The 18,224-nt window shown below is 32.1% G+C and overlaps 1 protein-coding gene across 1 annotated transcript in view; it reads left to right on the forward strand.

Moving 5' to 3' along the window:
- LOC143233163 (serine/threonine-protein kinase H1 homolog) overlaps positions 1-8,727 on the forward strand; it is a 41,516-nt gene extending 32,789 nt beyond the window's left edge. Inside the window, exons 2-3 of the mRNA XM_076469116.1 lie at positions 5,715-6,034; positions 6,620-8,727. Of these exons, the coding sequence (XP_076325231.1) occupies positions 5,715-6,034; positions 6,620-6,623 (324 nt within the window). The 3' untranslated portion in view covers positions 6,624-8,727. The remainder of the gene's footprint in view (positions 1-5,714; positions 6,035-6,619) is intronic.
- Positions 8,728-18,224: the final 9,497 nt, after the last annotated feature.

Below are 18,224 nucleotides of genomic sequence, written 5' to 3' on the forward strand. Positions count from 1 at the left end.
AGAACCCCATAACATAGTTTCTACTGCAAAAGGCCTCTTCGTGAGACTGTCATGTCTGAAGCACAATATATCCCCCTCTCTAATACTTTTCATAATCTATCTACCTTAAGAGGGTGATGGTTTTCCAGTGTTCATCTTTACGTACTACATCTGGTTATTTGACCAATATATCTGCATGTAAACTGATATGGACGCCTCTTTTATTGTACAGCTGCTTTAAATGTGCAATGGCAGACCAGATGTGTTGTAGAAGCAATATGTGTACATATGACTTGCATTACTTTTCCATTGCTGTTCTTTTTGTGCCCACGGATTCTCACCTGTTACAAGATTCTGCATTTTGCTTACTATGGCTAGGGTACCATTTGTAACAGGTCTCTATCTGAGTGGTCCTTGAGCTCCAAGTTGATAAATATTTCTTTGTTTTCTAATGCCATTAAATACAAAAGATATCCTCTAGTCGAAAAGTATGTCCGAAAAGGTCATTACATACCACTCTCAGAAAAAGGTCAAACAACATCCAAATGAAGTTCCAGTACATTTCTTCGTAACGAGACTTTACACTTTACATCAATTGTGGTTTTTACATGGCTTACTGATTTATACATATATCTCATACATGCACACACACATATACAGTACTGTGCAAAAGTGTTAGAACAATGTCAAAAATTAGATTTCAGGCTACTTTCAAACAGCAATTAAAGATAAACCACAGGTGAAACATTAAACTTTTATTAATCTTCACATTTAGTACTACAGAAAACCCGTAGAAGTGCTTGCTTGCAGCAAACAATTAATATTTTGTGTCACCATTTCGTTTTAATAACTCCAGACAACCTTTCAGGCATTGTTACAACATATTTAACCAAGTGTTTTTTGGAAATTTACTAATACACTCCAATAAAGTTGCGTTGGAAGTAACTTTTGATTTGACAAGTTTTTGATCTATCAAATTCCAGATCTGCTCATGCGTGTTGAGATTGTTTTTTTTGGAAAATACTGCACCACTTGAATCATTCAATCAGCTTCTATCTTCGCTAGGTAATTTTTGCCCAGGTGGGATGAGCGTTTGGGATCATTATCTGCTTGGTAGTCGCATCCTTAACCAATAATACCCAAGCCAGTTGATACATCACGACGGATAAGTATCTGATAGTACTTGCAATGGTCCATTCATTCATCTACTTTTCAAATATATCCTGTCTCTTCAGCAGAAAAATACCACCATCACACTGCCTCCCCAATGCTTCATATTAGGTGCTATTCATTGAGGTATCTTTCACCCTTCTTCCTCAGAACATACAACCTATGCTTTAAAACAAATATTTCAAATTTGAACTCATCTTTCCATAACACCCTTTTTAAATCTTCAACAGTCCAGTGTTTGTACTTTTTAGCACATTTCAGTCTCTTGACAATATCTGGAGATCGAAGTGATGGTGGTTGTTGTTTTTTTATCTGCGACACGACCACATATTCCATTCTTGTTGAGTCTTGATATCGTAGATCTGAACACTTTTCTGCCCTTTGGTACATGGTCGTTTAACTCATGCTTGAGATTTATGACAATCTTCCTTCTGTCCCTTAGTCTGCAAAAACGAAGATACTTAGCATCAGAATCATTGAGTTTAGGTGTTCTGTCTCTTATTTTCGTATTTACTTGTCTTTTTCTCCCGATCCAAGGTATACAGGAAAGTGTTTGGGGAGCATTTCAAATCTGCAGAAATTGTTGGAGAGTCCAACCAGCATAATGTAAAGCTTTGACGCGAACTCTCTGCTTTACTAACAAGTATCTATGTTTTTTGGACCTATCGTGGCAACAAAACTTAATATAGTGTTAAACACTGTTGTATTAAGGTTCATTTGTTGAGTGCTATTAAATGGATTTTTCTAGAATACACCAGTACTATATGCTAGCATCTTTCTATATAGTTTAACACTGCATAAGGTTTGTTTGTTTGTTTTTGAATTTCGCGCAAAGCTACACGAGGGCTATCTGCACTAGCCATCTCTAATTTTGCAGTGTAAGACTAGAGGGAAGGCATATAATCATCACCACCCACCACCAATTCTTGGGCTACTATTTTATGAACGAATAATGAGATTGTCCGTCACATTATAACGCCCCACAGCTGAAAGGGCGAGCATGTTTGGTGCGACGGGGATTCGAACCCGGGACCCTCAGATTACGAGTTGAACGCCTTAACCACCTGGCCATGGCAGGTCCTGCATGTGGTACCATGACACACCCTAAGTGTGATCAATGGGTTCATTCAAGCTGAACCAGGGCCTGGCATGGCCAAGCGCGTAAGGCGTGCGACTCGTAATCCGAGGGTCGCGAGTTCGCGCCCGCGTCGCGCTAAACATGCTTGCCCTCCCAGCCGTGGGGGCGTATAATGTGACGGTCAATCCCACGATTCGTTGGTAAAAGAGTAGCCCAAGAGTTGGCGGTAGGTGGTGATGACTAGCTGCCTTCCCTCTAGTCTTACACTGCTAAATTAGGGACGGCTAGCACAGATAGCCCTCGAGTAGCTTTGTGCGAAATTCCAAAACAAGCTGAACCCTTATGACATGTCCTTGGTACAGGTATACAAGAATTCTGAAGAATGATAAGTATTCTCACCCTGACTTATTCAGTTGTCAACAGGGATCAGTGAAGCTTTACCATAGTGTTGAAATTTATATTCTGTAATGGCATGGAAAATTAGCCCCATAAAATACAAGGAATGACAAAATGTTATCTTGTCCTAGCAAGATTGGACACACTCACACACACGATACTGTTCAAAAGTGCTAGGACAAGATAACATTTTGTCATTCCTTGTATTTTATGGGGCTAATTTTCCATGGCCAAAAGTATGCGGACACCCCTCCAATTAGTGGGTTCGGCTATTTCAGCCACACCCTTCGCTAATAGGTGCAAATAATCAAGCATACATCCATGCAGTATCCATAAACAAACATTGGCAGTAGAATGGGTCGTACTGAATAGCTCAGTGACTTTCAACGTGGCACTGTCATAGGATGCCACGTTTCCAACAAGTTAATTCGTCAAATTTCGGCCCTGATAAAGCTTCTTCAGTCAACTGTAAGTGCTCTTGTTGTTTGGTGGAAACGTTTAGGAGCAACAACAGCTCAGCCACGAAGCAGTGGGCCACACAGAAGTTCACAGAACGGGACTGCCGAGTGATAAAGCGCGTAGCGCGTAAAAATCGTCTGTCCATAGTTGCAAAACTGACTACCGAGTTCCAAACTGCCTCTAAAAGCAACGTCAAGAACTGTTCGTCGGGAACTTCATGAAATGGGTTTCCATGACCGAACAGCCGCACACAAGTCTGAGATCAGTGTGCGCAATGCCAAGTGTCGGCTGGAATGATGCAAAGCATACCGCCATTGGACCCTGGAGCAGTGGAAACGCGTTATCTGGAATGATGAATCACGCTTCACTATCTGGCAGTTTGAAGGACGAATCTGGGTTTGGCGCATGCCACAAGAACGCTACCTGCCTAAATGCATAATGCTAACTGAAAAGTTTTGTGGAGGAATAATGGTCTGGGGTTGTTTCTCATGGTTTAGGTTAGGCTCTTTAAGTTCCAGTGAAGGGAAAGGTTAATACTACAGCATACAACGACATTCTAGATAATTGTGCTTCCAACTTTGTGGCAACAGTTTGGGAAGGCCCTTTTTTGTTTCAGCATGACAATGTCCCCATGCACAAAACGAGTTTCATAAAGACAGTTTGCCAAAGTTGGTGTGGAAGAACTTGACTGGCCTGCACAGAGCCCTGATTGCAATCCAATAAAACACCTTTGAGATGAATTGGAACTCCGACTGTGAGACAGGTCTTCACGCCCGACATCAGTCAGTCCCTGACCTCACTAATGTTCTTGTGGATGAATAGGAGAGAATCTCCTCAGCCATGTTCCAAAATTTAGTGAAAAGCCTTCCCAGAAGAGGAGGCTGTTATAACAGCAAAGGTGGAAACCAACACCAACTCCATATTAAAGCACATTGTTTTGGAATGAGATGTTCAACGAGTAAATATGGGTGTGATGATCAGGTGTCCACATACTTTTGACCATGTAGTGTAAGTTAAAAGAGAAAGAAAAACTTAAACATAAAAACTTGTCCAACCACTTACATTCAGTTTCAGCACGAATTTCAAAGATTACAAAATATGTGAGATTACAGAGGAAACTACATATTTTTCATTGTAAAAGTTAAACTACATTAGAATGATAATAGAAAACAACAGTATGTTAAGCATTTATTACAGATGCTATCCAATACAGCTTTCCATTGTAAATTATACTTCTTCTGAAGGATTTGCATTATAATTCATTTTGCCAATGTAGTTCTTTTTAAACTACAATATAAGCTGGATGGCAGATTTAGATGTACACATATGAACAGAGCTTGAGTTGTATACTTACAAAGTGGAGCACAATTTCACATCTACCTTCAGGCAGTAGGTCCTCTTGTAGATGCTTTGAGATGTATTCTGGGCTATTTATTTATCAGAATTGCAGACCTAAGTTGTAATTTGGTGTAGTTTAAATGAAAAGGTGAACTAAGTGATTGAAAGGAGATTGAATATGGTGGAAGACGAATGATAAATTTGGTTTTACATCTATGCTAAGTGAAAGGTAGCACAACATATTGTGCACAGTTGGTGAGGGCATATGGGAATAATAGCTTTTACCAATTTGTTACCGTGATAGAAAATTAAACTATAACTTATACTGTATGTGTGTGTGTGTGTATGTGTTTTGGTTTGGTTTGAATTTTGTGCAAAGCTACATGAAGGCTATCTGCGTTGACCGTCCCTAATTTTGCAGTTTACCACTAGAGGGAAGGCAGCTAGTTAGTCATCACCAACCACAGCCAACTCTTGGGCTACTCTTTTACCAACGAATAGAAGGATTGACAGTCACGTTATAACGTCTCCACGGCTGAATGGGCGAGCATGTTTGGTGTGATAGGTGTTTGAATTCGCGACCCTCAGACTACGACTCTAACGCCTTGACCCACCTGGCCATTATTCGTTGGTAAAAGAGTAACCCAAGAGCTGGTGGTAGATAGTGATGACTAGCTGCCTTCCCTCTAGTCTTACACTGCTAAATTTGGAACAACTAGCGCAGATAGCCCTTCTGTAGCTTCACGCAAAATTCAAACCAAATATCTTTCTTAAAAGCATTATATTTGTCCCACTTTCAGATTCCATCTTGAGTTACTGTGTCACAGGAAGGTGATTGAAAGATTAACATTGTTACCAACATTCATTAAAATAAATAGTTTTTTGTTTAATTGACTTTCTGTAATTCAATTTTTAAATAGTATTTGACCACATACTCTCAAGTGAAAGTGTAAGTAATAACTACAACTATGGGAAAGAAAACATAGGAGACCAAATTACTTTTTATAGATGGGGTTAAATTTTGTAGTTATGCCTTTGTTCTGCACCTAATATTATTACTAATATTACGTGTTGTGATTGCTTTCAAATAATCTGACCAGCAGTATTTTAATCAAGAAGATTTACCAACAGCCAAGATAGTTAACTGTAGAAAATCTGTGAGAATATATTCCTCCCAGCTAACCAAAAGTATAATATTTATTTATTTCTTATAGGAAAAGAAAATTACTATTTATAATCTGTGCACTACATGACTTACGGCTGCACACTACATTAGACATTCATTTCTTAACAGATTTGGGAAGACGTTTCCAATGAAGCCAAAAATTTTGTGCAGGCACTTCTCCAATGTGACCCTCAACAACGTATGTCAGCAGCCCAAGCATTAAAGCATCCTTGGATCATGGAAGAGTCCAGAAGTCCGTCCTCAGGCCGTAGAAAATCCACTACACTCTCTGCACAAGGTCTTCCTTATACTGCTAGTCAGAAATCTGGATCTGGATGGTCAGTTCATTCAGGCAAGTCTGTCCAGTCCTTGCGTTCTGGACACCGTAGGGTAGGTGTCCACCACCTGAAGGCACTTGAAACAGATCCTGAAATAGCAGAAATAATAAGGTAATGTTTGCAAAGGTATAGGACTTTTAGTTCCGTTAAATTTTTATGTACAGCTTTAATTGAATACATTATTTTACCAGTTTGTACTTTTTCTCTAATTTGTTCATTGTTTTCTGTTTAAACATGGTAAGCTGTATTAGTTAGGTTTAGCTACATTCCAAGAAGTACCAATTCACATCCAGGTCATATTATACTAGATATATACTAGTCATATTTCTTGATTAGAAAACGTCACTTTCAATACTTAAGTTTCACATATTTCCTAAGATGTTGTTCAGACTTTTCTAGTTCTACTTTTACAATCAATCTATTCAATTTACCAAGATTTGAACACACACTAACATGATTTAATATGTACATGAACATGTGGGTATACAAGTCTTAACCATGCCTTCTACTGTTACTCCTGATGATGGTGTTATAGGATACCAAAACACACACAAAGTCTTTCTTATGGCAAAATTCCTGCTTTTAATAACTATTTATTGTATAATGATTTTAACATTAAATTCCTTTTACTAAACATATAGTCTGAATGTGAATTTTATGTTGGAATATACTTTTAATGTTGTGTTTTTCTTACAGATAGTTTTGCATACAGCAACTTTGTAGGAGTAAACTTCCCACAGAGACAGTTTATGTTGATAATTGAAGATTTCACGAACCATCAGATCTGTTTCATAACTTGCCACATCTTTTCTTGTTTTACTTTTAAGTTATTTCATTTTTATTTTGTGATCAGTAAAAAAAATACAGGAAAAAGAAAGTTTTCAAACATGTAAAACTGTTTTTTACTCATGTTTAATTGTTGTCATCATAATTATGTTCATAAATACTGTTAGAAATAATGGTAAAAACAGTCTTAGTACAAACCTTTCTGGATCACAAAAACAAATATCACTTAAAAAATAAACAGAATTTACTACTAGTAGCATCAGCTGTTACATAATCAATATAAAAAAAATACCAATTTACAAAAGTATTTATTTTATTAAAATATTTAAAATATAAAGATTATATTGGTACATGTAATATAATCTTTTACAGTTTTACAGATCTTTCCCATTTTAATAGCTAACCTTAACAGATGTAGATATTGTTTCATAATTTGCTTAATAATATTTTTAGGTGCTGTACATAATAAGTAATCAGATGTAAATGTACACTTTATGCCAATGTTTGTGTATTTTGATTATATATACAGTCAAATTTGTATGTCCAACTTCTATTTATGGGAAAAAACAAAAAGAAAAACTGAGATTAATTCAGAATATTCTTCTTCAAGGTTTATATTTTAATTCGTTATTTAATTTTAACTACTTCAAACACAATATGATAATAAACTTGTTTTTCTTTTCTACATTTATTGTAACTATTAACAACAAGTGTATTCTGTTCAAGTCATGAATATTTCTTTGCATTTATACCCATACAGTGTATGATTATTATTTATTTATGTAATTCTCTTTTTAGTACCAAAACAAACTTTAAAAAATATAATTTTGGCTTTTTTCATAATTTGAGAATAATGAAATTCATTAGTCCTAATTTATCAGTTTTAATTTTTCAAATAAGTTATGTTCAACCTGAATAGTTATTTAATTCAAAAAGGTTTTTCTGTTGTTGTTAGGGTAATTATAACTAATGTACCTTTAAATCCTGAAACAACATTTTAGCTATTCCTGTGCAAAAATATGAAACTTTCCCACATAAATTAAGAATTTAATTCATACTAGAATTCAAAATGTGAGTTTTGTTATGTTTATGTCAAAACCTACATTAAAATTATTTTAGGCAGATTAATTTTAAATATTATACAAGTTTATGTTTTTCTTACTACTCACTTCTGGACTTCCTTTGTGTTATTATTGTTTATTCTGTAACAATAAAATATTTTTCATATTTCTAAAACAATTCAAAATTTATACATAGTGCAATTATTTTAATACTGCTTTAAAATACTTTGTCAAATTGTGGCATGCTCACTTAATAATCTTTAAATGTCATTTTTTTTGTCATACCATTTTGCTTTTAATTTATAACTTGCATTTTCTTTGGTGTGGAAAGTACACTTTCCTTCATAATATCTTATAAATGGAATATTGGCATATGTATAAGGATTTGGGGAAGACAAAATAATCAGTATGCATTCGTGTCAAGTGTTATTTACTTCGGACACCATGTATATTTGTATTTTTCCTTATGTAAATTTACTGTTACATAAGCATATTTCAGTAAACCCAAAATTATTATTTGTGTAGAGTGGCAAGTACTGAGTTTTTATAGGGAGTGTTACTGTACCATAATAATTTTAAAAACTTGTACGAGTGTTTTTCTCATAAATTGTTGGCCCGTTGTGTTTAGGCCCATTCTTCAAGGTTATATTAATTTGACAAGAGGGCATTCTTTGTTAGACATAATGGCGTCAGCTGAAATGAAAGTGTTAATTAAACATTTAAACAATAATGTTGGAAGATTTCTTCATGCAGTTACTGATACACCTTCTTTGAATCAGTCTTGTCTAGAGAAACGAATAAAAAAAAAACATGTAAATTAGTTCCACACTAATTTCTCTTTAAAAAGTGCAGAATGTATTAAAAACATTTTGGTCGCAAACAACATCTGGCAGTTACTTGTACATTTTTTGGCATATCAAAAATGTTCAGGTGAAAAATAAATGTATTTTATTTTAATTCTTACAGTGATTTATTAAATCATCTTTGTAAACAGTAAAAGAACAAATAATGACTGCACTTAACTTTTTTTTAAAGTTTTTTTTTTTTTTGCAGTATATAAAAATCATGTCCCTTACATTTATTTTATAGGCATAAAGCAAATATTTAATACATTAACAGATCTAAAATGAAAATATAAATTAGATACTGCAAGGATTAAGAAGCTTACTGTAAAACCACTAACAAAATATTGAAAGGACATTTTAAATAATATTGGCACTCTCAGTAGAATAAGTGATTGGTGGTTGACATTGTAAATGGGGAGGGTGGAACCCAGTATTAATTACCATACTTTAGAGTCATGGTTTTAATTTGTAGAAGTGTTAAGAATAACCAAACTAATATTTTTTTTTGTATTCATTCATTTCATGATATTGAATGGTACACATTTGTTCAACAGTCATTTCATTTAGGTGAATCTGTTTGCAAAGAGTTTTTCTGAAAATGTGAAGAAATTATCATGTTTCATAATTTTATTTTACAGAGTATTTCTATCCCAGAAAAGCCCATAAATAACATTAACCTGGTATATCACATTCTTTGTTGCTGTGGTGGATACATTTAACACTTTGAAGGCTTAAGAACAATTTCATGCAAAATGTGGTTACAGGACATAAATGAAAATGTGCTGAAAATTAATGTTTTACCATCTCTCACATTTATGAGAAATTGTTATTAAATGCAACTAAGAAACAAATAATGATCAAGAAATAATTTGATTTTATGAATTAAAATATCCATTTTCCATTATTCTTTGTCCACAAGAATATTTAATACAGAATATTTTATGAACTCTCAATCTTGGGGGAGAAACACTTTTGCTACAAGTTCAAGTAACTAACAAACTACTTTTCATGTAACTAAGCCTAACCTAAAAGAATATACCAACTTTATGAACCTGTTACATTGGATATTTACTATTCTACATTACAACTAATAGTTTCAGAACCTTTTATATTAACTATTACTATAAATAATATTAATCTGAAATAAACAATATATACACGAAATACAGAGCAAGCACCTGCAAAGACAAAAAATATTAGATGTCATTTTGAAAAAAAAAGAAGTAAAGATTTCAATATACTGTTTACCTTAATTTCTTACTTTTTAACACTGCTCATCTTTTTTCCCCCTACTTTAGTCGCCCTATTAACAAAGCAGTATGTCTGTGGGCTTACAACTCTAGAAACTGTGTTTCCATACCCATGGTGGGCAGAGCACAGATAGCCCTTTATTATCTTTGTGCTTAACTACAAACTATTCCAGTGAGACAATGAATTCATTAGTTTAAGACTAGACATATTTCACTACTGAATCACATACAAACGTAATTTTGCTATATCCAGACTCCAATAAAAGAAGTTAACAATTAACATTATACTCTCTTGAACATTTCTCTATCATAATATGAGGATTTAATTCCTGAGATTAAAATAAAAGCTTTGGTATTTGTTAGAAGTATAGGTGAAACTATGTGTGCAGCCAAAGATGTCAGTACATACATATATGTATGTTTATCCAGCTATATACAAATTCATTATCACACTGGCTAACAAAAAAAAATCACTTGTTTTAACAGTATACATCAGTAACGTAAACAACTTGCATATACATGTATACTGAGCATATGTGTACAAACATGCAAAAAATCTACTTGTATTTGGACATGCTATAAAATTTTGTTTTATATACTTGCTTTTCTCAAAACCATTTCTAAACTTCACAAAAACATTTGCTCAAAATATTAAAAGAAAGTAGAAATTTTTACATTAAAATATGTATAGATGAAAACTGAAAATACTACAATGTGTAAAATGTCCATCTTCATACTTACAAAATGTTAGTGTCTACAAATTTTTCTAAAATATAAAAGCAAAATTTCATAATGACCACTCATAATAAAAGTACTAAGCATTTTATAAAACCAAAATTGTCAAACCTTACAAAATGAGCATTAAAAATTACTACATGCTGTATCAATAAAAATGATAAGCAAATAAAGACAAGGAACCAATTTAACTCGCACTCAACATTTTCCTTTGTAATTATAACTTTTGACTTAAGTTCACATCATCAACATTATGGGCAAATGTACAGTGTATACATGGTAAATTAATTTCGAATTTGTTAGTATATCATTCACATGTTTTTATTATATCCTGCAGAGTAATTTCATTCAAAAAGTTTTCTGCTTTTTAGCCTGTAATTTTTATAAACCCCATAGCATACATTCTATCATTTGTCAAATGCAGAGCCTTTACGACTTTCACCAAATGCCAGGCTGTTTTATTCAGACAGTTGTAGAAGTGTGTCAAACATTACTACTTTTATACAAGAAAAAATATATTTAGTAAATAGCACATCAGTAAAGTTATTAATGCTCCTTATATGATATACATATCCCTTAGCTTTCTTATGCTTTAAAGATTGATTCTTCTTGTATGTAATGACCCCCAGCAACTTAATTGGTAACTCTTTGTGCTTACTGTGCTAAAAATTAGGTTTTAATAGTTTTAATTAGGTTGGTAGAGCACAGACAACTCCCTATGTAGCTTTGTGCTTAACAAACCAGCCAACCAACTTGTATGTAATTTATTTCTTCAGTTTAGGGAATACTGCTTTGACTCTACTATTTAGCCACTAGAGAAAAAAAAAAAAAAAAAGGTTACATACCTAAGAATAGACTACACCTAACTGTTTAATAAATCATCCATTCATTTGAAACATATTTTGTTGTTTTAAGCTTGTACTCAAAACTTTTATTTGAATTTTTAAAAGAAATCAAGGTACATCTATTTTTATATATTTGCATTTGAACATGTTAATCTTAGAATTAGTTTAAGCTGTTTAAAGCAGTGCAGAGTCAGTTACAGTAACATACTTCCAGTGGTACTTTCAATACTAAAAATATTTTAAAGTCCCCAAATTAATATATGATGAAATCCATATCTCAAAACACAAATGCTTCCTTTCAACATTAGAAAGTCAGCAATAATCTTACTTTTGAAATATTTAAGTATTTCAAAGAATTTTATTATTTCAAAAATTTCATGCATGAAAGGAAAGGTGAATACGTTAAAACATGCCAACACTTGCTATATCCATTGCTGACTAGGTCTTTTGCCCAGTACCAGGACTCATCAGGTATTGGCATTGTACAGACTTCACTCTGGAAGTAACAGTCAACATAAACAGATCTGAGAAATTGGTCACTAACTTTAAAAAGTAACCAATGGAAAATTTAAAAGATTATAACACATACACAAAAGAAGTAAGCATTTTTTGCCCAAACAGATACATAGCATACACAATGTTTTAACAAAATCCAATATTGAAACATGATTTGAATTGATACAGAAAACTGTGTTTAAAGTTATTTTTAAATGTACTCAGAATACTCCAAAACTGCCAACATTATTACTTTACATATATTATTATTCTCAAAACCTTATTTGCCTGACTGTTTGACTATGCTACTGATACTTACAAGTTACAGAATGATAATATCTTTGGTAACCACCAGCATCATAAATTACAATCTGGTCTCCCTCCTTTTTTTTAATTTCAGTTGTATTTTATTACAACTTCATTAACAAAGAAAAACAAAACACATTATTATACACATTTACTTTGCCTGATCTGCAAGTAGTAAGGACTATATAGATTTAGTTTAGTTACAGTCTTATACAGAAAACAAACAGATCACAATATAATTGTGAACACCAAGACACTGAGAATATTACTTATTCCCTTCCCCTGAAGTTCACAGTGTACTATTTCTATAACATTTGTAAATCCAGATATGTTTTGGTAAAATTATTAGTTCCCTTTTTGTTCTCTTCTTGCTAGTTACTGTGGATAACAAATCTTGTTCACACATAAATCTCACTGAAACAGGTTGAACAATATCAAAATTATAGAACTGCTTAGAGTAGACCAAAGGCAACTAATCTTTCTATCTAAGATGTAATATTTCTTGTTTACTCTATATTGAGAAACAACCTACATCAGTTGAAGATGAAATTCTCTTATCAAACATGGGTAGGACATATACTATTGATTCTATTTCCATGCAAAAAATCAATAAAGACACTGGAACTGCAGAAACCATTTTCCCCATCTCGTGGTACTAAGGCTAAACTTTCAATTTTAACAAATAATCATGCTAGTGGTAAGGCAAATAATTTTTTGAAATATCAATAAAATAGGTAAATACAAGTACAAACTGGTTATAATTTCATTCTATAGATATGTAGCTAGAAAGAATTTTGAGTATTCAGTCATGGACTTCTTACCTTGGGGCACTGAATTGTCAGAAAGTGTTCAGAAGTAGTTTAATATGATACAAAGATAATCTTAAAAAGAGGCTTAGCTCCCTGAAATTTTCTCTTAAAAAAACAAAAGAAGGGGATCTGATTAAGCTGTTTTTTATGCTTAATTGTGTGGTTCCACAAGGAACAGAAATATTAATTTTGACAGTGTACGAGACATCTTCAAATAAGACTGTATTATCTTCTTAAGTTTGGTTAGCATTTGCAATTTTGCTTTCATATGTGATATATGCAATGAATTTAAGGAAAAGTTTGGTAAATATTTGAAAGATAAGAACTAGCTATGAGTTAAAGTTTAGTGAATGAGATGACCTTAACTGTGTTAACATGTTAAACTATTGACACACTGCAGATTTTGTATTGACTACATAATAACTATTACTCTTCCATTAAAAAACAGTTTCTGGCAAAAAGCAGTTTTTGCTTGCTTTATTTAAAATCATGAGTTTTCCTCCTGAGTTTAGCTATGTAATGTAATGCTACTAAAAACACACAGTAAATGTTTCCAACATTCATGATATTATAATGGATTTGATCAAAAATATTTTCATTTTTAAACATCAGATTAATCATTATTGAAAGTAACAATATAAAACAGATAAATTAGCATGAAAATAATTCAATAATGCCAAGGTTTCAAATACAGAACATTTAGCTAGGTTGCAGTTTAGGCATATTTAATCACCAAGTTTGGAAAATATATTTATAGATGTCTATTTATCTCAAATAATTCTTTGATTAGTATGAAATCTTGCTTACTCAGTAAGTATTAAACAACACAACTACAAGTGACTGAAAACATTATGCAAAACAAAGTGACATGTAACAATTAGAGGTCAATGACAAAATATTTCATTGGAAAGCCACAGAAACTTCAAAGAAATGTAACATTAAGATACAACCAAGAGAAATGTAAAATATTATACATGCAGGAAGTTAACACCAGTAAGAAGAGCAAAACAACTTTGAACCAGTTAGAATAAAATACCAGAAAGAATGAATGATATACCTACTGGAAACCAATAAAAATATCTGTAGAACCACTACCTGCTGGTTCCTAGTACAACCAGTAGACAAAATTGTTGTTGAACAAAGATTATTAACAAATGCCTTCAGCAAAAACAAGTAAATAAATAAAAAAGGCAGTTAAATGTTGGTTTAACTTCTAAAATGATAAAAAATATACTTTTCATGCTGTTTCTTTACAAAATTATTTGAGTGGAGTAAGTCTACATGGGTCATGGGTTTCAATCCCCATCACATAAAACATACTTTCCCTTTCAGCTACTGGGGTGTTATAATGTGACAGTCAATCCCACTATTCATTGGAAAAGAGTAGCCCACGAGTTGACAGTAGATGGTAATGACTAGCTACCTTCCCTCTGGTCTTACATTGCTAAATTATGGACAGATAGCCCTCATGTAGCTTTGCACACAATTCAAAACAAACAAACCAAATTTACATTTATACCTCAGTTTGTAAGACCAGTAACTAAAAGCATAGCATTTTGTATGTTCCTGAACATAATTTAAAATATCATCCTTTAAACTAGTTTTAAAAAAGAAATGTTTGGATGTGGAGCATTCTATTACTTATAATAACCTTCATAGTCAATGTATAATATTTTATAATGGAAAAGAGCAGTGGTCAATAAATATGTATAACTTTTGGTTGCAGTATATAAGTCACTATATGATGAAACTGAAAGGGTTGAAAAGTTGTTAAAACTAAATACACTTGATTTGGCTACAAGAAAAAGTTACTGTTTAACTTGTTAAAAAGTGTCTTGCTAGCAACTGTTAGCCACTTTAGCTCAGTTGGAACAGCACTCACATGGGTTTAATTCCATGCCAAGGAAATACAAATGAAAGAACATTCTGATGAATATTTTGTTTTCACATACAGAAACTTTTCCTTTTTTTTTTTCTATACATTATTTTTGGATTTCTTTCTACTAGTTACAGGTAATTTAATTGGAAAATTATTTTTCATATTGGTTTATTATGGTCCTGAAACAAAAGACTAAAATATAACATTAGACATTACTTACTATTCAATCATTTAGGCAGCTTTTACCTAATACACAAACATTTATTTCCTTCATCACTGTCACGTGAACTATTATATGACACTCACATTCAAGTTTGTTTTTTGTGTTCCTATGTCTGTACTGTAATCTTCTTAAAATTTTCGTTAACATCTGCTAATTTGGAAGGGAGTTTTGTATACTGAAATATATACTTGTGCAAGACACATTCATATTATTTCTTTTATGGTGGATTCAGTAACAGATTAGCCTGTATTAGTTAACACTCAAAAGCTAAATAAATAAACTTTGTAATTTGTTTTGCAATATAAAATGAATAAAAATTCAAGCCTTAATGAATAAATAAGTTTAATCTTTGCTTATTTACTTTAGACAAATGTTTTAAAGATATTTAAAGGATACATGCCACATATATCAAGAAAAAGAAAAAATCATTAAAATTTACACTTGAAATGTGAACTGCAAGTTCTAACAAGTCTACTACACTCTTGTTGACAAGCATATATGAGTTTTGTGACCTTGAATAGTATAAACTGTTTAATGACATGATAATAGATGACTTAACTGTCATAACCTGCTGATGAAAACTGGTATCAGATACTACTATATGAATACAAGTGTATGATAATAAAATTTTTAATGAAAGTCATATTATATATAAAACTGCACTAAAATTTTAAGATTACTTTTTTTGGCTGGTAATGAATAAATACAAATTTCTTAAATAACCTCATAAAATTATTTTTATAGATTTTCATAATTTAAATGCCACATAATAATAACTATTTCATATTTTAACAACCAACCTTTCACTTTCAATACACTGAAGTAAACACCATCTTATATAAAAAAGACAGGTTATTAAAACTTCTTAATATTATGTGTGTGTGTGTGTGTGTGTGTGTGTGTGTGTGTGTACTGTACAGAGTGAAAAAATGAATTAATTACTTTTGTATTTCCAAACACAAAATAAGTGTTCAGTATCACTGAAGTGTTTATTTCAGGTAACAAATGTAATAAACAAATCAATTTCTCCAGAATTTTTAAGAAAATACAAACACTGCAAGGTGAAGATCCATGAAACTTGAATTCTTCATAACAAATAAACAAAACAAAAGAAGTCTTTTTGGGATTTAAAACTGACAAAAGAAGAAAACTCTAACAAATGAGAGAAAAAATAAGCACAGACACAAAAAAGATGATCCTAGCAACCAGCAATTCTTGAATTATTTCATCTGAGTTTGGTATGTTTTAAATTTGGTGCAATGCTACATGAGGGCTATCTACACTAGCCATCCCTAAATTAGCAGTGTAAGACGAGAGGAAAGGCAGCTACTCACTGACACCCACCATGAACTCTTTAGCTACTTTTTTACCAACCAATAGTAGAATTGACCATCACATTATAATGCCCACATGGCTGAAAGGGTAAGCATATTTGGTGTGACAGGGATTCAAATCTGCACAACTCAGATTGCATATTGAGTGCTCTAACCAACTGGCCATCCTACACTTTCTCCAGGATCTGAAATAACGGTCAGAAAAATAAAGTTTACAAAGGTGACAACTCCAAAAGATATAAATTTCACTAAACTTATAATGAATGAAAGAAAAAGCAAATATGTGAATTAAAGCTTGGATATTAAAACAAATACTAGGATAAATAAAGTAATATCCAAAATATTTTTTTAAAATATTTCGAAGTACAAAAGAAGTGTGGCATTGAAATATTTTAGACATTTGCAACCAAAATAAAGTAAAATGTTGACCTCTTAATTTTGATCATTTATGTTTGTTAAATATTTTTGATATTTATTTCAAGAAAGTGTCTAATGTAAGAAATTATGCACTCAAACAAAATGATTGGATGAAGTAAATATTAAGGATATGATAAATATTAGACTATGGTAAACAAATTAGCTTCTTATATCTTATTCATTAGTAAGAAATATGTTGATAAACATATTCACAAATGTGCTTGGAAGCCAAAGGCATTGCTAGGCACTGGCACACAGGGCCTGTGTCACGATTCTATTTGAAAGCACCCCGAATCCCCATTTAATGTCTTGAAAAACTGGAAGAGAACACCATAACAGATATCATAGTAAATCACTAAAAATTACCATGCCCATGAACCCAAATCTTTTACGCATCTAGTGACACTACTAGTGGAAGGATTCAAACTGATAAAATGTGAAAATTTATACTGAAAGAAGACTGAAGAAAAATATATTGTGAGGAGACTGGCAGTAAAAATCACTTGATTTCTAACTTTTTAAAAAAACAAAGAATACAAAATAAAGTCTGCAATCAATATGATTGAAAGATTTGATTTTAACAGTTATGAAGTTTTTAAACACAAGGGCAATATACTTTAGAAAAACGAACCTCTTTGACTGACTATGTAACATAGATACACAGCAATGAATAACAGATTTTGATATTTGTTGACTTAAAAGAAATATATTTCCTTCTCTTTAGGTAGTTTCCATTATTCTAAAATATTCTTGGCAAAAACATGTATTTCATAACTTTAATAAGATTATAAGATATTATATTTTTATAGATTGTAAAGTACTATGTTTTAAAATTTAAATACTGTTGTTCTTCAGAAGGTTTGCAAGATAAACAGATGTATTTATACAACCTTTGTTAAGAATAACACTTAAATCCAACTTACTAACTAATGATTTATGAGAAGAAAACTAAGCATTTCTGAAAAAGAACAAATTTGATTGTTTTTTGTTCATATTTTTTAAGGTGTATGTTTGTTTTTTAAAGCTAGAGGACTCCTTTTCATGAGCTAAAACTTCTCTATTTGTCATGACAAAACTTGTACTCTGTTACATATTTTTAGGATAAACATTGTAAACAAATTATTATAGTTTTATAGCTTCTCCCATTTCAGGTTTTCTTTTAGAAACGTACACCAAATCTTTATAGTGATACTTTGCTGTGCTTTTCCTTAATTACATAATATATCAATATGTCAGATTGGTTTGATAACACCCACATACTTAGGATGTTCCGTTTACATTTATTATGAATGAAGTATTATAATTTATAGTAATAC

This window comes from Tachypleus tridentatus, chromosome 12, assembly GCF_004210375.1.
Source record: "Tachypleus tridentatus isolate NWPU-2018 chromosome 12, ASM421037v1, whole genome shotgun sequence".
In the NCBI taxonomy this organism is placed as follows: domain Eukaryota; kingdom Metazoa; phylum Arthropoda; class Merostomata; order Xiphosura; family Limulidae; genus Tachypleus; species Tachypleus tridentatus.